At 38.1% G+C, this 21,204-nt stretch overlaps 1 protein-coding gene across 9 annotated transcripts in view; it reads right to left on the bottom strand.

Moving 5' to 3' along the window:
* Positions 1–21,204, bottom strand: part of LMBR1 (limb development membrane protein 1) — a 156,628-nt gene that overhangs the window by 79,699 nt on the left and 55,725 nt on the right. For 7 of the 9 annotated variants that reach the window (XM_046021227.1, XM_046021228.1, XM_046021229.1 and 4 more), the window contains one exon: positions 10,818–10,921. The exons of the other annotated variants lie outside the window; for them this stretch is intronic. In XM_046021227.1, coding sequence (XP_045877183.1) covers positions 10,818–10,921 — 104 coding nt within the window. Of the gene's footprint in view, positions 1–10,817; positions 10,922–21,204 lie in introns of those variants that run through there. 9 annotated transcript variants of the gene reach the window in all.

Genomic DNA, 21,204 nt, shown 5'->3' with positions numbered 1-21,204 from the left:
AACCTGACAATCCCACCAAATACACATTCACAAGCTCTCGAGGTGTTTTCTTTTAAGGAAAAATATATAAATTTATTGATTTTTTTTAAAAAATAGAAATAGTATGAGCTATCTTTTTAGAATTGTACTGCAGTAGCCCTTCTCTAATCTCTAGAAGGTCTGAGAACTACTCGATGAGTAAGTACGAACACGGGCACACACTCCTCAGAGTCTAGCCATGGCTCTGCCGTGGATGATGTCCTGGAAGTTTGCCAAGAAAACTTGGGCTTCAAGACATTCTCTATATGAAACATGCAATAATGGGGGCACCTGGGTGGCTCCGTGGGTTAAAGCCTCTGCCTTCGGCTCAGGTCATGGTCCCAGGATCCTGGGATCGAGCCCCGCACTGGGCTCTCTGCTCTGTGGGGAGCCTGCTTCCTCCTCTCTCTGCCTGCCTCTCCGGCTACTTATGATGTCTCTCTGTCAAATGAATAAATAAAATCTTTAAAAAAAAAAAAAAGAAACATGCAATAAAATTTGCCTTGGTATCTTCTCAAGATATTTAACCGATCAAATGAAATACATGAAAGCAGTTTAAAAACCAGAAAACACAAAGCAAGCATGAACCTTCGGTAACACCTGGCAGCTGGGAAAAAGATGAGAGTGCCTACTCTATGTAAGAATGAGATGTGGCACGTAAGATATTACATTAACAGTATTAACTCTGGGCACCTGGGTGGCTCAGTGGTTTAAGCCTCTGCCTTCGGCTCAGGTCATGATCTCAGGGTCCTGGGATCGAGCCCCGCATCGGGCTCTCTGCTCAGTGGGGAGCCTGTTTCTCCCTCTCTCTCTGCCTGCTTCTCTGCCTACTTGTGACCTCTCTCTCTGTCAAATAAATAAATAAAATATAAAAAAAAAACAAAAACAGTATTAACTCTATTTTCAAGGTTTACATTGACTTTTCATCAAAAGCAGCATCTGTCTTCCTGCTTCTGAGACACTCCAACACAGGAGACATGCTAGTCCTGCACTGACAGGCCGGGCCAAGAAGGAAGCTGGGAACGGAGCACTACGGGCAGAGGAAAGCTCAGCCGCTGGCCACATGGCCCTTGAAGGGCATGGCCAGGAAAAGGAGGATGCTCACACCCTGGCAGGTGGTCGACATCCTGCCGAGCAGGCTGCAGTCGGGCTCCAGCACAGCGAGAGACTGGGAACCACCAGTCTCACCTAATAGGCCAACTCAGTGGTGACTGTGGGGCTCACTCCCAACTGCCAGCTAAAGAACAAGGGTGGGGAGATATGGTTTTGTAAACCAAGCCAAGGATGGTAAAGATTCTGTAAAGACTCGCTTCATTAATGAAGAGCCTCATTATAATTTAACCTGGAGGTTCTGGACTAAAAGCCTAAACTGTACCAAAACAATGCAAACTCCCATGTTTTCTTATGTGCTGTGGTTCTAAAATGATTCTAAAAATAACATACATGCATGATAACCATGCAGAAACCTACAACCAGCCCCCTCTGGAAAGGGGAGCATTGATGCATTTTCAGATTCTTCCTCTGACAATCATTGGGACTTCATTTTTCCTCTATAAAAACTTTGTCTGCAACCGGCTAAGTATATATATTTGGGCAGACCATGGTAAATAAGTGAAAAAGACACACCTACAAACAATCACAACAGAATTATCATCCCTATTGCAGGAGGAGGAAGCAGCTCACCACAAAGGAGCCCCGCTGGAAAGACTTCGGGAGCACCAGGCAGTTGCACTCACAGACAGATTCCACCAGGAAGTGAGGGAGGGCTTCCCGGCAGAACCGCACAGGGAGACAGAAGGCCGTGAAAGCACCTAGAAAGGGCCGCACAAGGCGAGGAGTTCAGTGGGAAACAGCTTGGGGAACAGGGGAGCCTCCTGAAAAACTGGCCTAAAGGACAGATGTAAGCGGAATCTCCAGAGTTGTAGATATGGTGTTACAGATGTTAGGCTTCATTTTGTTGGCAGTTAAAAACTATCAGAAGATTTTACGGAGGTGAGTTCCAGATATCACGAAGCAAACAATGCTGGAAGACAGAGTGGAGCTTACACTGTACAGGAAGGAAACTGGAAGCAGAAAAGACAGCAGGACGATGGTTATATAATCCAAGTAAAAAATGATGAAGCCTGAACTAAGGTAATGCCAAAAAGAAGAGTGGAACATTCAGAACACTTGTTCAGAAATTATTCAAGTTTTTAAGTTATCTAATGCACTAGGTTCTTATTACAACGTAAGGTACTTTACTATATCTCTTCCCAAAAAAATCAGAAGTATAATTCAATTCTGGGCATTTAAGAAGGAAACAAAAGACATCAAAAGATCAGAAAAATCTTTTTGCTAACTCAAAAAAGCTTTCAAAAAATAGGGCTGCCTGGGTGGCTCAGTGGGTTAAGCCTCTGCCTTCGGCTCAGGTCATGATCCCAGGATCCTGGGATCGAGCCCCGCATCAGGCTCTCTGCTCAGCGGGGAACCTGCTTCCCACTGTCTCTCTCCGTCTGCCTCTCTGCCTACTTGTGCTCTCTGAGTCAAATAAATAAATAAAATCTTTTAAAAAAAAAATTGTAAGCCCTTCCCATGTCTGTATTAAAAATCAACTGCTTATAATAAAAATTAATATTCATTAATGTGTAAAGAGAAACATTAAATATCAAGTAATTCCAACTAAAATATGAAAGTGTATAAGTAGTTAAATCTGGCATTCTAAACAACTTCAAATTTCTTCTTTGTGTTCTAAAAAAGATAATAGGAAATGTTTTCTATGAATTAGTCATTTCGGTACTTAATTCTAACTTTCTTTTGTTTTTATAGCCTTATTTTTTCAGTTTTTGCCTACTAATCTTATTTTTAGATTAAGAATAAAAAGAATAATTAAAAAAAATAAAGAATAAAAAGTATATGTGTGTGTGTGTATATATATATGTATATATACATATACATATATATATTTGACAATTCAGTGCTTTAAAATTCAATTATTCCAAAACAGTAAGAACTTGACTTTCTAAATAAGAACTTACTTTGCTTACCAGCTGTGCAAACCAATAAATTTTTAAGTACTGTAACTGCTAATAACTTCAGTTTTAAAGAAAAGTAGGTATATCACAACCTAAAGTATTTCCTAATGTCAAAACTATCAAACAATCCAATTGCCTTTATCTGATTATGCAACATTTATTTCTTGAACAAACAGGCCTAATAAATGGGTTGGTAAAGTAATATGCCAAGTTTCAACTATATACTGGGAAATATTTCATAGAGATCATAAGATCAACATTGCATAATGCTGAATAAATTATTTTATAGACAAATAAATATGTTTAAAAACCAAACAGAGGATTTTAATAGTCCAAACTCCAGCCACGCTGTGGACCTGTGAGCATGCGCCATAACATGCCATAACCAGGTAAGCAGCTCTCTAGCCAGCGTGAAATTAGACATCAATTTTACTTTCAAATGAAGCTTATTCCAACAAAGAGTAGATAGTTTTCAAGTCCCCCCCCCGCAAGAAAAGTTTTGGAAAAGAGACTCTAATTGACAATGATTGTTTCCATAAAGTTGTTTCATGAATGTTGGGCATAGTAGGGCCAATTTAATTAAGAGTTTAATTACTTTAAAATCTGAACTTGATTATTTTTTATTCCCTCCATACTAAAATTCTTCCTCATTTAACAAAGAGCCCCAAATTGTGAGACTTTAGCTAATAACTTAATCATCATATAAAATAAAGGTTGACGTTTAGTCACCTAGTAAACACAGTACCTATGTTTTTACAACTCACACTGTCACGATATAGAGCAGTTCCTATTCCAGCAAGGAAACAGAGCTGACTGTGCCGACTGCACTACCATTTCTCATGCGTAGCTTCGCTATGGCAGGTAGAAGAGGGTCCTACACAAACCCCTGACGTTTCATTGTCAACCACCACGGATGCCACACATTTAAGCACCTACTCATAAGTGGCAGCTCCTGGTAGGTGAGACCAACAAGACCCTGGGCAGCCCCGCAGGGAGTACCGGCAGCCCATTTTACAGACACGGACACTGAGACACAAGCCTGAAGCCCTGCGTTAGTAAGGAGAAGAGTCGGGATTTAAATCAGATAGTCTAAATGCCAAAACTCACAATTTATCCACTATATTATTATGCAAAGAAAGAGAACATTTAGCGTTAGGGGAGAAGTCTCTCATTTTTTGATAGATGGACGGAAAAATGAAAGTGCTGTACAACGGTCCAATTCAACACTCCTACCCTCTCCAAGTATATGGGTACCAGTGATGTCTTTTAGAAACACAGCTGCTCTTTAACAGTAAGTTACTGTTATTGAAATTATAATTTCGTTCCCTCCAAATTGCAATTGTACTGAAAACAGCGACAAAATTAAGATCATTTCATGAACTAAATGATTTTTAATTCAAAATCTTTATAAACTCAAATAATCTTACATGAAACAAACATTTTCTTTTCCTCAAAGTAATACTTATATACATCTTTCTCTGAGATCCCACATGGCAAGCTTCAAGGAATCACTACAATCACGCCTTTTACAGTAGATTGGCAATTCTGAAAAGAACCCTGAGCATATCAACGACTGCCAGAATCAAATGTTTTAAAAATAATCATCTTTCTCCATGTTGTTTCTATGGAAAACAAGGAGGGCTCCCAAGTGGGGAAGGGCAGAGGAATTCTATTAATAAATTGCTGAATGATTTTTTTTTCTTGAAGGCGTTGGGAAAATCAAATTAACACATAACAATAGTCAGGGAGATATGACTCCATTTTCTGTAATAAACAGCAAGATCAAAACGCACCCAAGGCAAATCTCCTTGCAAGTCTCCCAGCAGGAGTTTTCCTTCCCGTGTGTGATTTCCTCTCACCACACAAACCAGGCCGAATGCGCGCATGTGCCGCTAACACGAAGCAGCACTTCCTCATTCACTCATGTCCAACAGTTTATGGATGATCAGTGGCAAAAGCGAGCAAAAACAATGAAAGAGTGCAATGAAAGCTCCCTGAGACCAAGCTGGACTTCCTACTCATTTCTGTGTCTCTTTCAGATGCAGGCCTGATACAAATTAGCCACTGGGGGGGAAAAGTCATCTGGTCATAAAATACAGTACAAGGTCACTTTTATGTAAGTTTGCCAAAAGGGACATAAACCAGGACAATTTCACACTGTGACACAGGATAGAAACATATTAAAACAATCTCTGTTCCTCCTCGGTCGTGCTGTCACAGTGCTCAGCTTTATAGGCTTCCCAGCACCAGCACCGGCTCTTCGCTTCCACCTGGTCAGTCTAATTAATTAAGAAAGGAAGTTACCTCAGATTCTGTACTTTTTGCTTTTATTATCAAGCACTTCGTTTGAAGTTATAGGAGTTAACCTCTTAATCCTACAGACCGTGTGCTATGTTCTGGACATTTGGGGATGTCTGGATAGCTTGGATAATTGGTCAGGATGTTGCTGTCGCTTATGTTAAATTTTATGCCAAGACTTCAAATCAAAGATAGGCATTAAGGTGAGGCACAATATAAAATTACTCCCAGAAACATCTTTGCTTTGTGAATTAACCTGCCATTGATTATATTTTTTTCGCTTTCATTAAATTGTTGAATTTCTGCCTCATAACATCTGAACTCAAAGTAAGATGTTAAAATAAAATATGAAATAAATATATTCCTAACTCCTACTTCACCTCTGGCCAGAGGTTAGATTTTCAGAGTTTACGAAGCAATCAGCAAACATCTTCTGACATCATCCCACATAATCTAGAGGTCTCTCTGAGGCAGAATGGGAAGAGAAAACCACACAGCTGATCCGAGGTGTGACAGGAACAGCAATGTTGTCGGCCCCGATTCCCTGGTACCCCGATACCCTGGTACTCTGAGCGACCAAGATAAAAAACGAAGGAGAAAGCATCTCCACCACAAAACGCAACACCCGGCAGATATAACCTTTTTTATCAGAACTGAAACAAACAATAAGATGCAAGCATGGGATCAGGTTCAAACACACATGAACATATATAAGGCTGGACGCAATACATAGAGGTGACCATAAATTTGATAAATATGTAAGCACTAACAATAAGAGTTCTAAGTTCAGTTCGTACTTAAAAAATGTCTTGCTTTATCAAAACCATTTCCATTCCCCTACCCTTAAGAATATAAAGAATGGGAATAGTGAGGAGATGGTCCTAATAAAATAGAAACATGCACCATGGTAAGGAGAGAGAAGAAAGGCTTGTTTAAGGCCCTTAAAAGGACATGGCCAACCCCCCAGGCCTAAAATGTCCTGTTTGAATTAACATAGTGGTTTAATTAAAAACTAAGTAGAGAATTCTGCTTAATTTGATTTTCAATTCAAGCTCTGCATCCGCCCATGGCTAGTGGCCAATTTCCGCGTCTCGGCACAATATGCAAGGGGCTGTTTTAAAATCGATTGCCCAGGGGAATCAATGGGAGTATGGTGGAGCCATATGCCATTTAGGGACTCCACCAGACTTAGACATAGTAAAACAGCACCAGGAGGGTGGTCAAAGGAATAAAAAAGAAATTTAACTTAACCATATTTCAAGTTTGTCATTACTCAAATCACTGTGCTGAATCTACCAATTAGAAGTGTTTTCTAAGCCCTCTTCAATAGCCCTTCAGAACTAGATATGTCTAACGCCAATGAGCAAAGAGCTTTAAAGGATATACACAAAGAAATACACCCTTGCTAGCCAGCTATGTGAAACATGTCAATGACTGTCTGTGATGCATTCGCTTCAATGAGGCAACAATTAAAGTCTGGGATCCAGTCTACAATATTGTGTAAAGAACTATAGATCTTAACAAACACTATGTAAAATCTGCACAAGTCAACTCCTAGGATCATATATTAGGAAAAGGTGTAACAATGAAAGGCTTAAACATATACTTTACACATTAAGACTCAACCATGCAATGTTAATAACCCTTGCAACTTTCAAATAATTGATTTTATAACTGAAAAATATGAATTTTTACAATTATATGTCATGATTACCTTAATCTTAAAGCTTTCCAAACAATTCTAACAGGGTCTAGAATGCACCTCATCTTCAAGCAGGTGTGATTTTGCTTCAGTCCATGCCATTTCAAAATGGGAAAAATAATTTATAACCTTAAAATTGCCCAAGATAACACGTGAATAATTAAGAACTGACTGTACTGTATTCAGTTGCTTTCTGATGATCCCACAGAACATTTACTGGCGAAATGCATTAAGCTCTAGAATGATGGCACTAATAGCTAACATACCCTGGGCTATGTCTTTTACATGAATATTCTCCTCTCATTTAATCCTTTAGATAACACGGTAAGCTAACAATCGTTACTATACCCATTTTACAGAAAGAGAATGTGAGGTCCAGATGAAAAAACCAGTCCAGGCCGTGAGACTCAAAGGGCAAATTTTCTCACCTTAGCACCCTTACCCTCCCATCATTCTGCCTCTTCTGCCTCCAGGCTACATCCCCATTTTCCCCACCCTCCTCTAAAAGCTTTAAAGACCAAATTCTTTCATTTGGTTCCTACAACTCCCAATCACTGTCCAGTGACGCAAGTCAGACAAGTGGTAACCAACTATCCCGAGCTGTCTCCTTGCCCTCCTTTCAATCCTTTGCTGAGCTGGGGAGGCACCTGGACTGGCCAAGCTGACTGTACCCTACAGTCATCGAACACATCAGTCCCCTCTGAGATCAAGAAATGGAGCTGGTGATCTTGAGGGGTTCAGAGGAGACTAACACAGTCAAAGACGTGCTTAGAAAAGAATATTCTTTTAAGTGTGTACGGACAGACTGGATGTAAAAAAAAAACTGAGAGAAACGAATGCCGTACAATTGTAGGTGTGAAATAGCTTCAATTACCTTCTTGTGTCCCTCCTCAAGCTACTTTTCCCCTTGGACCTTAGTCTCCAAGGTCAGTGACATGTCACTGAGGTTTCTGTCAAGTTTTTGGGGTTTTTTTTGTTAATTCTAGAGATGGTAATTCTGTTCCAGTAAATGTAGCCAAGACCCTCTTCTAGTTGGTTAGTTCACAACAAGGGAGGAAACCAATTTGGAGACAAGGAGTCTGTCCATATTACAAACTGGTTTTTTTTAAATAACCTATTTAACTAAAAACTAGAATTATAAAGAGTATAAAAAAACTAGAAATATGAAGAGTATAAGTTAGGTAGAGGCACGGATACTACTTTCAAATACGAAAACAACAGCTAACACTGAGCTTTGCCCATTGTTTTGTACTTGCTAAGATTACACACAAGGGGGAGGGAGGACGAAGGAACAATCTGCATATTTAAAGCAAACATCAACACAGCAACGTTGGGGACAGAAACTGCAACACTCTGTTCAATGGGAGTCCCTGTGTGACTGATTCCGCACGGTGCTATCTCTACAAAACAGCGTCTCACATTGTCTGGTGCGTGTACTCCTTCCCTTAGAGACAGATGTTTAAACTCCGACATGTGTATTTATCTCTATACTTAAATAAAACAGTAGTTGAAAAATCTTTTTCAAAAATCTTTCGCCAACTCCCTGTTATCTATAGCGCAAAATCCAAACTAATTGGCAGAGCCTTCAGGATGTGACCCCAACAAGATTCCATGAACCCTGATCTCTGACCGATTCTCTGTTCCATAAGTAAGTGCCAGCCATTCCCTCAATCCAGGCAGAATCCATGCCTTTGCTCAAGCCTGGAATGCCACGCTCCAGCAAAAGCCTATTCATTCCTTCAAGTCTCAGCTCAAGTGCAGGTGGACCCCTCCCGTGAAGCCTCCCCAATTTCCCATGCAAATCAAGACTTTGCTCCTTCCAGTGCCTCCCATCACAGTGGGCTGCACAAAAGTTCATCCTACCACATCCCATTGATTGCAACTCTTTCTCCTTCCATCTCAGGAAGGCAGGAGCCCTGGCACTTCATTTCTGTCCCCAGCAAGGTCCTATAGTAGCATAATTACTTCCTAGTAGGTGCTTCGTAAAACTGTGCAGGGAATGAATGTCCATCAAAAGCTCCGGCTCTAAAATGACACAGAATCACTTTCTCGGGTGTCTGCCATGCTGTCACTTCTTGTTCGTTCTTCCCCGCGCTCTTCAACACAGTACTTGACATCCCCTTCTTCCAGAAACCCTGTCTTCTGGCTTCCACAGAACCACACTCCTTGGCTCCCCTGCTTTCTCACGGGACCTGCTCAGCAGCCTCCCCTGCTTCCTCCCTCAGCCGGCACAGAGCGGTCCTCTCTTCCGCGCCAGCCCCGCTTGTCCTTGGCCGCCTCACCCACTCGGGCAGCCTCCATCAACCCCGCGGTGTTGACAGGGGGAGATCAACCACTCTGGGAGGGTTAAAAACCACGAGGTTTTAGTACCAGTTCTGGAATTGTACTTATGTGGCACTTAGAAAACTCAGTAACATCTAATATATTTGGACCTCAGTTTTCTCCTGATAAAAGGAAGGTCTGCACTCCATCCCATTCAGCAAAACTCCTATAATTCTTCAAGAAGTCTTAAACAAAGAGCTTTTTAAACTGAAACTACACGATTCTTCCACATTATACAGATGACTCAAATAATTCAGATACACCATGATAAACAACAACTCCAGTATATCAAAGCCAGTTTTCTCAATGTCAGGTCTGACGACCAAATACAACCATCCATTCTCATCTCAGGACATTTACTATATATGAAATCAACTCTGACTTTTCAGGTTCAAACTATTCAAGTATGGAGTAATATCTAGAAAGCAAGAAGGTACATCCGCTAAAACAATACCCTATCACCCCTCAGTGACTCTTTCTAGGCATCCTTCAACAAAAGGATCTAAAAAGTGCTGTACTTAAGGTTTAAAATCAGAAGACTTGCCAAAATGTGAGACTAAACAATTTCATTGCTAAGTACCTACAAAAAGTTACATGAAATAAAAAGTCATAAAAATTCAGTTTACAGCTTCCCTTGCCAAATGTACTGAGCTGGCGTTAGAGTACTGTTCAACAGTAAGACACACAGGCACACCCGCACTTCACATAGCACAACATGAAGAGAACTAACAACTAAAAAGGTGTAATCTGTCCATAAATGAACTGTAACTTAGAACTCGTTTTTGCCAAAAAGTATTAACTACTTGAATCTTTGTATTATATTCCATATGGTTATAGCAAAGACCTCCACAAGCCATAAACAGGAACATCATCTGTTTCACTTTAAAATGTTATTTTCAAAGACAGATGAAGTTATTACCACTGATACAGCCTGGACTGACTGTTTAAGATGCTCTTGCAAAGTCTCCTGTTATGCTCACTTTTCACCTCTCACATTCACTAGGATCAGTAACTCACAGTATCTTGAGAATCTGATTATCTACAGGGCATGTTTGATTTTATAATATGCTTCTCTCCCGAAAATACGAGATATAAAATAACTTCTACATCAAGATATGGTTTAATATTTTGAGAATTTCATGTCATACTTTACACTAAATGCAAGAGAGCCTACAAAAGGAAGAACGGCTATTTTATCAGTTTTATTCTCTACAAATACTCCAAGTTCACAGGTACTATAAAAACCTTCAAAGGTCAAAAGATGATTTCCTCCCTATAGAACAAAATCATTCAATATGCAATATTATTAATATTATTGTCAAAATGATTAATATTAATAAGATGTTATTATTACTAAGTAAACTTTTTATATTTCAAATCGTTGTTTAAGCCTGCTTTTTACTAGTTCAACATGAATGACATATACTTCATTTGACAAATTTAATTCCAAAATATGATTCACTTACCTTTTTCAGGCCAGCAAAACCTTCTGATTCCAGAAAGAAAAAGGCAAAGGGCATCAACACAAATAAACAAAGGTTGGAAAAGAGAGAAGCAAGATTCCACAAGCCTATAAGGAGGTAGCAAAAAAAAAAGAATAAAAAGATTAGAGACAGGCCTTCTCAAAAAAAAATTACTGTCCTAAATTATGATACTAGTCAAAGAGCTATAATTTTTAATAATAAAAACAAACATTGGGGCGCCTGGGTGGCTCAGTGGGTTAAAGTCTCTGCCTTCAGCTCAGGTCATGATCCCAGGTCCTGGGATTAAGGCCCGCATCAGGCTCTCTGCTCAGCGGGGAGCCTGCTTCCCTTCCTCTCTCTCTGCCTGCCTCTCTGCCTACTTGTGATCTGTCAAATAAATAAATAAAATTTTAAAATAACAATAATAATAATAATAAACAAACTTGAAGACAGTGGCCTAACAAATCACTTAAACTTACAAATGAGAAAATAATTACACATCCAAATTTCTGTAACTTTGTAGCTTCTACCTATTAGGAAAAGCCAATGTAGAAACTAGAAATATTTTTCTCATGCCCTAAAACAAATTCACTAAAGATATGACAAATGCAGAGATCCAAGACAGAGTCTCTTTAGACATACTGGAATCTGAATATTTAAATTAGAGCCACTAGCATTTATTGAGCACTTAATAAATGCCAGATACTCTACTAGACATTTTACATGCACAATATCATTTAATTTAAGCCCAAGCGAAATACGTCAATCAGAGATAGACAAGTATATGATCTCTCTGATATGAGGAATTTGAGAGGCAAGGCGGGGGTGTCATGGGTGGGAGGGAAGGGAAAAATGAAATAAGATGGGATGGGGGAGGGAGACAAACCATAAGAGACTCAATCTCAGAAAACAAACTGAGGGTTCTTGGGGGGTGGGATAGGGTGGCTGGGTTAGAGACATTGGGGAGGGTATGTGCTATGGTGAGTGCTGTGGATTATGTAAGCCTGATGATCCACAGACCTGTACCCCTGGGGCAAATAATACATTATATGTTAATAAAAACAAACAAATAAATATTTAATTTAAGCCTAATAAAAACACTAAAAGTAATAATTAGCACTTCTTGAGTCCTTCTATGCCAAGCACTATTCCGAGTGATTTACCACTATTATACAAACTCATGTATTCCTCACAGGAATCCCCCAACAAGACAGAGGCATAGACTGGTTATATAACTTAGCCAAGTTTGCAGCATCAGCCGGTGGCAGCGCTAACTCCTGGGATTTTTTTTTTTTTTAAGATTTTATTTATTTATTTGACAGAGAGAGAGAGATCACAAGTAGGCAGAGAGGCAGGCAGAGAGGAGGAAGCAGGCTCCCTGCAGAGCAGAGAGCCCGATGTGGGGCTCGATCCCAGGACCCTGAGATCATGACCCGAGCCGAAGGCAGCAGCTTAATCCACTGAGCCACCCAGGCGCCCCCACCCCTGGGATTTTAAAATCACCGTATCATAGAAGGTTAAGTAAGCAATTCTACGTGGGAAGGAAAATGTAAGAAAGGCAGACAAGTTCATATCACCTTTTGGCACATTCTGCACTCTTATAAAACCACAATAAAGACCTACTAAAATTATAATAAATAGATTTAGGAAAAGAAGACTAAGTCTATCTTTGGGATTATGTTTGGCCAAACATTTTACACCTTTTATAGATAAAACACTCAAATTTAAAAACGATTTTCAAAATAATGCCTGTAATACTTATAAAATCAAGAGTTAAAGACAAAATTACGCTAAGTATAAATTCAACCCATCACATGCACGTATCACTCAGTGCTTTGGAGAATGGGCAGCAAGTGTTCTTTCAAAGTCCTTATTTAGAAGGCTGTGTCCCAAGCACAAGAGACACAGGAACGAACAAAACCTTTGTTTTAACCAAAATACAGTACGAGCAGTCTTTTCACTTTCAGCCATTCTAACAGGTAGGTATACAGTGGTATCTCTTCACTGTTTAAATTTGCATTTCCCTAATCAACAAAAAATAACATGAACATCTTCATGAACTTATCTGCCACCCATCTGTATCTTCTTTGGTGAAGTCTCTTCAAGTCTGTTGCCCATTGTTCCATTAGATGTTTGTTTACTTTCTGTTGAGTTTGGCAAATTCTCTACATATGCTGAATACAAGTCCTTTATCAGGCATATAATTTGCAGATATTTTCTCCCCATCTGTAGATTGTCTTTTCATCTACCTTTTTAACAAGTATCTTCCAAAGAACAAAATTTCTTGATTTTGACAAAGTCCAATTTACTAATTTTTTCTTTTACAGATCATCTTTCCCAAGAAATTACGGTCTATCCCAGTAACACTAACACTTTCTCCTATGTTTCCTTCAACAAGGACTACAGCTTTAAGATCTACATTTATATCTATGATCCCTTTGAGTCACTTTTTGTATGTGGTGCCAGGTATGGACTGAAGTTCATTTTTTTCCCTATGACTATCCAATTGCTCCAACACCATTTGTAGAAAAGAATACTCTTTTCCACCAAACTGCCTTTGCACCTTCACTGAAAGTAAATTGACAGTATATGTGTAGATATATTACTGGATCCTCTATTCCACTGAGTCAATCTATTTAGCTTATGCTGATACAACACTATCATGATTACATGGCCTTAAAATAGTTTTTGAATTGGGTAGTAAGTCTTCCAATTTTGTTCTCTTTCAAAGTTGTTTTGGCTATACTAAGTCCTTTGAATTCCCATCTCAATTTCAGATCAGCTTTTCAACTTCTACAAAAAAGAAAAAAGAAAAAAAAAAAACCCCTTCTGGGATTTTCGATGAGATTGCATTGAATTGGTAGACCAATCTGGAGAAAACTGACATCTTAACATTGTCTTCTTATCCATGAACATGGTATCTCTCTCCATTTATTGTGGCATTCTTTATTTTTTGTCAACAGTGTTTTATACTGTATAGTATATAGGTCCCTCACATTCCTAAGTATAACATGTTTCTGATGCTACTGTATACAAGTGGCATTGTTTTAAAATCAATGTCCACTTATTCATTGCAAGTATACAGAAATACAGTTGAGTTTTGTATATTTATTGTGTATCCTGCAACCTTGCAAATTCATTAATTGGTTCTAAGAGCTTCTTAATAATAGACTCTATCACAATTTCTATATAGACAACCATATCATCTGTTAGTAGAAACAGTTTCACTTTTTCCTTTCCAACCTCAATGTTCTTTATTTTCTAAAAATCATCAGAACAATGTTGGATAGAAGTAGTGAGAGGGGACATCTTTGCCTTGTTTCTATTCCCAGGGAAAAGCATTTAGTCTTTCATTAAGCATAATGTTAAATGTTACCTGTAGGGTTTTTACAAATGCTCTTTATTAGGTTAAAGAAATTCCCTTTCATGCCTAATTTGCTGAGAGATTTTATCAGAATGAATGTTGAATTTTTCTTCTGATTTTTCTGCATATATTGTGGTGACTTTTCTTTTTTAGGGTTTGAATATAGTAATTATATTCATTGATTTTTCAAAAATTATAATGTATTATTCTTTTTATATATTGCTACATTTGATTTGCTAAATTTTGCTTAGAATTTATGCATAACTTTCTTTTCCTGTAATGTCTGTCTGGTACTGGGAACAAGGTAATGCTAGGGACCATGAATTAGGAAGTATTCCTTCATTTCCAATTTTCTAAAAGAGTCTGTGTAGAACTGGTATTGCTTCTCCCTTAAATATTTAATAGAACTGAGAGTGAATTCTTCTTGGCCTACAGTTTTGTTTGTAAGAACATTTGTAACATTTCTATGTCTGTGAGACTTCAGTAGTTTTTGCCTTTCAAATTTTCCCATTTCTCTAAGGTGTTGTATTGACATAAAGGTGTTCACAATGTGCACTAATTATCCTTTCAATACCTGTAGAATCCATAATGATGACACCTCTTTCATTCCTCTTATTAGTAATTGGTGTTTTCTCTTTTTTTTTTTTTTTTTTGCTAATCAACCTGACTGCAGCTTTATTAATTTTATTGATCTTCTCACTTTCTCTGTATTTCCTGTTTTCTATTTCACTGATTTTTCCTCTTATCTTTTTTTTATTTCCAATCTTCTTAATTTGGTATTCATTTGCTCTCCTCTTCCTGTTTTCTTAAAGTAGGAATTATACGCACTGATTTAAGACCTTTTTTCTTTTCTAAAATGGACATTTTTGTGCTATAAATTTTCAAATGTTTTATTTTTGTTTTCATTTAGTTCAAAGTACTTTCAAATTCCCCTTCTAATTTCTTCTTTTACTTATTAGTTATTTAGTTACTAAATAATTGAGGGATTTTCTAAGTATGTTTCTGCCACTGGTTTCCCATTTAATTTCATTAAAGAACATATCTTTTATGTCTTAAATTCTTCTAAAAGAATTGAGATTTACACAAAACAAACTGAGGGTTGCTGGGGTGAGAGGGGTCGGGGGAGGGTGGTGGGGTGATGGACATTGGGGAAGGTATGTGCTATGGTGAGTGTTATGAAATGTGTAAACCTGGTGATTCACAGACCTGTACCCCTGGGGCTAATAATACATTATATGTTTATTAAAAAATTTAAAAATAATAAAAAAAAAGAATTGAGATTTATTTTAGGTACTGAGATTTATTTTATGGTACAGAATATGGTCTCTCTTGGCAAATGTGCCTAGTATACTAAAAGAATGTATATTCTACTGGTGTTGGGCAGAGTGGTCTATAAATGCAAAGCAGGCCAAATTAGGGTCACCTGGGTGGCTCAGTTGCTAAGTGAATGCCTTAGGCTCATGTCATAGTCCCAGGGTCCTGGAATTAAGCCCCACATCAGGCTCCCTGCTCAGGAGGAACCCTGCTTCTCCCTCTCCCTCTACTTGCTGCTCCCCTGCTTGTATTCCTTCTCTCACTGTGGCTCTCTCTGTCAAATAAATAAATAAAATCTGAAAACATAAATAAATAAATAAATTAGGCCAAGTTAGTTAAGAATGTTATTCAAATCTTCTATCTTAATTTTCTTAATTTGTTCCATCAATTATTAAAAAAGAAGACACTGATAAATCTGAATAGAACTGTGATTTTGTTGAGTAAGTTTTCTTACTCTAATTTGTATTTTTTACTTACTCTAATTTGTATCTAATTTAATTGATTTCTCTAAGTTTTTGTTTCATGTATTTAATAGCTCCTTATTAGGTAGATAAACGTTTATTATGTTTTGATGAATTAAGTTCTTCATCATTATGAAATGATCTTATTTATGCCTGGCAAAATCGATACCCTTTTCTAATAATAATAATATACCTAGTCCAGCTTTCTTTTTATTAGGATTAGCATGGCATACCTTTTTTCTGCTATTGCTCTAAACTTATTTGTGTGTGTATATTTAAAATGAGTTTACTGTAGGCCCCATATACTTGAGTCTCTCCTTTTTATTTAATCTGATAATCTCTGCCTTTTTTTTAAGTTTATTTATTTTTAAGTAATCTCTACACCCAAAATGGGGCTCAAACTCAGAACCCCAAGATCAAGAGTTACATGCTCTTCTGACTGAGCCTACCCAATGCCCCCAATCTCGGTTTTTTAATCGGAATGTTTAGACCACCACTGATGTTTACTGATATGGTCAGGTTTAAGTCTGTTGATTTGCTCTTTATTTTCTATTTGTCTCATTTATTGTCCCTTTTTCTTCTTTTTCTGTACTCCTTTGGATTAATTTTTACGATTCCATTTTATTTTTTACAGTTGCTTATTGACTATACCTCTTCGTTTAACTATTTTAGGGTTATGTGCAGGTTTATCACATACACCTTAACTAATCGCAATCTTTCAAGTGATGTAATACTCATGTACAGCATAATAACCGTCCAGTGGTGTATTTCCATTTCTTTCCTTCTGCCTTTGTGCTACTGTCGTCACGCATTTTACCTGTGTATGCTATAAAATCACGATACATTGTTACTATTTTTTAAGCAGCCAATTATCTTTTTTTTTTTTTAAGATTTTATTTGTTTGAGAGAGAGGAGAGAGAGAAAGCACAAGCAGGGGAGAGGGAGAAGCAGGTGCCCTAATGAGCAGGAAGGCCCTGCTCTGTACTCAGCCGTAGACTACAGGTAGGCAGAGTGAACCCCCAAAGATGTCCGTATCTTAATCCCTAGAATCTGTGAATATGTTACATTACATGATATATTAGTTTTCTAAGGTTGCACTAACAAAGTCTACAAATTGGAGGGCTTCCAAAAACAGAAATTTGTTCTTCCACAGTTCTGGAGGCTCTACGTCCAAAATCACGGTATCAGTAGGGCCATATCCATTCTGAAGGCTCTAGGCAAGAATCTTTCCTTATCTCTTCTGGTAGCTGCATTCCTAGTTCTTATAGATGAATCTCTCCAAATCTACCTGTCTTCACCGAGCCTTTTTTAGGTGTGTCTGTGTCTTTGTTTTATCTTCTTTTAAGGATACTAGTAATTAAATTAGGGCCCACCCTAAGCCCATGTGACCTTATCTTAACTAATTACATCTTCAAAGACATTATTTCCAAATAAGACCACATTCTGAGGTTCTAGGTAGACCTGAATGGGGAGGAATGGGTGGGCAGGAAAGAGGACCATTATTCAATGCCAAAAAGACTGCAGATATAATTATTAAGGTCATGGACCTTAACATAGGGAGACAGAGAGATCATCTTAGATTAGCCAGGTGGGTGAAACCTACCCAAATAACCTTTAAAAGCAGAGAACTTTCCCCAGCTGAAGTCAGAGAGAAGCAGCAGAAGGGTATATCAGAGAGGAACTCAACCCACTTTTGCTAGAGGGGGTCATATGAAAAACATGAGCGGTGGGCAGCTCTAGGGCAAAGACCAGCACCGGGCAAGGAAATGGGCTTCAGTCTTACAACCACAAGGAACCAAATTCAGCCAATAACCTGAATGATCCTGGAAGTAAATTATTCCCCAGAGACTCCAATAAGGAATGCAACCTCATGAAAAACCTTCATTTCAGCTTCCCCCACCCTCACAAAAAGAACATCAGTTTAATAAGACCTTACAAGGAGAAATGTTTAAACTGAGATTATGATAGCCCATTCATTCATCCATCTGTAAAACAGCGTGTTTCTCAGTGCAACTCGCTCCTGTCTAGTCCTCTGTCCAGAACTCCAGTCACTTGGCCCCCCACATCTGTATCCTGCACCCCCATCTTCCCGGCAGCACCCTCAAGCAGTTGCAGGACTCATATATGCTGAATTGCTATGCTTCAGTGCTGACGTTTTTCTTGAAAACTTAGTTGTTTTAGGTGACAGGGTATATACAATCTCTCTTATTCATCTTGGCTAGATTCTGTGTAGCTTTTAAACTTGAATACTGATTTTCTTACTTCATACCTGAGCCTTAGTTTTTGATAAAACAATAAACACAGGGAATGCTGTGGGCATAAAACACCACAGCAGTTCAGTCTTTCTTTACTTACTATCCTCGTGGATTTGTTAATCTTTAAAAAGCTGTTTTCAACCTGTAGTTACCCACTGTTTGAAGCTGACTTCACAAACACTTACTGATGTTCTTGCCCCTTTTTTTGTTTCAACACACAACTCAATGAAGCCTAAAACTCAATTCCTATGTCTTTGTTTTCACTTACTCAACAAAATTGTTCCCTATTACAAAATATCCATTCTCTTTACTCTCTTGCCCGAAATTCCTAAAATATAATTGCTCCAGTACACATTCCACAATGGACCTCTAAGGTACCTCACAAAACCATCAAGTTTATTTTTTTCCCTTTCTATACCCTGCTCATTATATTCTTTGATACATTGATAAAGTATACCGTAATCAAATGATAGTGTCCTAAGGGCGCCTGGGTGGCTCAGTCTCCCTTCAGCTCATGTCATGATCCAGGGTCCTGGAACCAAGTCCCACACCTGCCACTGCCCCTGCTTGTGTGCTCTCTCTCTCGCTCAGTAAATAAATAAAAATAAAAAAAAAAAAAGATAGTGTCTTAAAAACATCTTAAATATAATGAAATCATTACAAAGCCTCACTTTGTTAAGCTCCTATTGTACCTGCTATTTTCAATTTACACTCGGAAAGGAAAAAAATAAATAAATCACTTAAGGAAAAAAAGTACTAGTTTTAGATCTCCTCAAAGAATTGCTTTAAACTAAACGGATCTCTCTTCCTGTTTCTAATGGTCTGAATAAAGATGTTTTCAACAAAATACTTAAGCAGGGTAGACTACATTTGTAAGATTCTAAAATTAAGATTCGTTCAAAATAAGCAAAAGTTTACTTTTATTTTAATGCACCAAGGAAACAGAATTTTGGAGCAGAAAAGAACTTGGAGATCCCTTGTTTAATTCACTCAGAAACCAAACTCCTTTTTTAAAAGAGGTTAAATAAATGCCACACAAATTCCATAACTTACAAATGATAGACAAGGGATTAGATTCAAGATCTCTTGCTCTTTCTACACTACTCTATGGATCTCACACTTAACATTCTGGATGAAAAAGCACAACATTTTGAATTTTGCTAATATCTGCTATAAAAAGCAATCAGCTTAATAAGATTTTACTAAAGGAAATGTTTAAACGGAGAATATGACAGCTTATTAAGTCTATCCATCTGTGTAAAAGAAAATGAGTTGAGCTTCTGATCAGTTTGTAAAACACTGAAACAGAACTCAGCACTGCTACATGTGTTTGTATGTGAACACATGTAAACCCAAGCCTTCTGAAAACACCAACGATGGGAAGGTTTTAACAAATCCAACTTTGATAAAACATTGACTGTACTATATGTACTTTGTGTGCTATAATGTCCTGTCACGAAACAAGGCATTCCTACTATTCACGAGGTAAAGGCCTGAAAGTCCTGACGGCAGGTGTCTGGGTGAGCAGCACTTTCTGTCTGACTTTACGTCTGACGAGCCCGCGTTTGCATCTATCGGCTGTATATGAGCGAGAACAGGAACTTCAACTCTGTTTCCTCATGTATAAAACAGGCTATACCTTAACTCATAGGCTCTCATAAAGAACAGAAAAGAACTAACATACCAAATACCAAACAAATGTCAGTGCCTCCTGCCAGCCATCTCAAAATGCCGCAAATGCTCCAAACAACTGAAAAATTCTAATGCACACCAGCAACGTGACCAGATAAAGACAAGAAAGTGAGTTACAACTAAAATTAGCTCTCAACCATTCCCAAAGAAGTATTCTCATTAGGGGCATCTGGGAGGCTCAGTCAGTTAAGCATCTGCCTTTGGCTCAGATCATGATCCCGGGGTCCTGGGATAGGACCCAGTCTCTTCGGGCGCCCTGCTTCTCCCTCTCTCTGCCCCTCTCCCAGCTCATGCTCTCTCATGCTCGCACTCTCAAATAAGTAAACTCTTTTTAAAATTTAAAAAAAAAAGATTCTCATTAATTACACCCCAAAAAGCTTACAAAACAAAAACCTGTATACACGATATTAAAAATATATGAAAAGAACAATGGCCAATAATAGATACAGAAAGTAAACTGCAAAGAATTACACAAATTACCAACAATGTGAATATACTAAAATTATGGATGATTTTCTTCCTACTTTTCTACATATTATAAGTTTTCTATAAGGAGCAAACAAAGACCCTTAAAAAAAGGAAACATATTTAAACCTCCTTGTAAAACTCAAAACTCTCCAAACACCTGTTTGGTAATCTCCCAACAAAATGCTGGGCTTCCCCTAGGCCATGCCACTCACCATATCTACTAGCCTCACTGGCCGCAGAGCTCAACTTCAATTCGGCTTTAGCCGAATTACAGATCACCACCAAGCAGGGAGCTCAGAGCGCGCTCTCCAATAGCAGCCACCATGAATATAAACCCCTGGATGCTTAAACTCCACTAACTTTTATACTGGGGGAAACTTTGTAAGTTTTTGTAATATGAAGCAACTATCATTCGTAGCACAGAAGGGGACTTTTTTATTGTTATTGAGCTATAAATACACATACTTCAAGAATTCATCCTTCTAGTTATTCCCCTTTCATGCAGGGAAAGCTACAAATTCTTCTCTGAGAATCAAAAGTTAAGAAATAAAACTCTGCCTTGGGCAAAAGCTCACAAATCAGAAAAAGTATCTGTTCTGACTAACCCACACACTTAAAACGAAGACAATTATGAAAAGCTGAAGAAATCTCTATCAACAGATATCACGAAGCAGCAATGTCTGCAGAACAAGTGAAGAAAATGATGCATATGATTACAAAGATTCTGAATACCAACTCGTTTAGTTTGGCATGAAATTAGATGCCTACACTTTCACATTCTGAACCTCATATACATGTAATGTGTGTACACATGTGTATATAAGCACACTATATAT

Source organism: Meles meles, chromosome 10 (genome assembly GCF_922984935.1).
Source record: "Meles meles chromosome 10, mMelMel3.1 paternal haplotype, whole genome shotgun sequence".
NCBI lineage: Eukaryota > Metazoa > Chordata > Mammalia > Carnivora > Mustelidae > Meles > Meles meles.
This window is presented reverse-complemented; position numbering and strand designations above follow the sequence as displayed.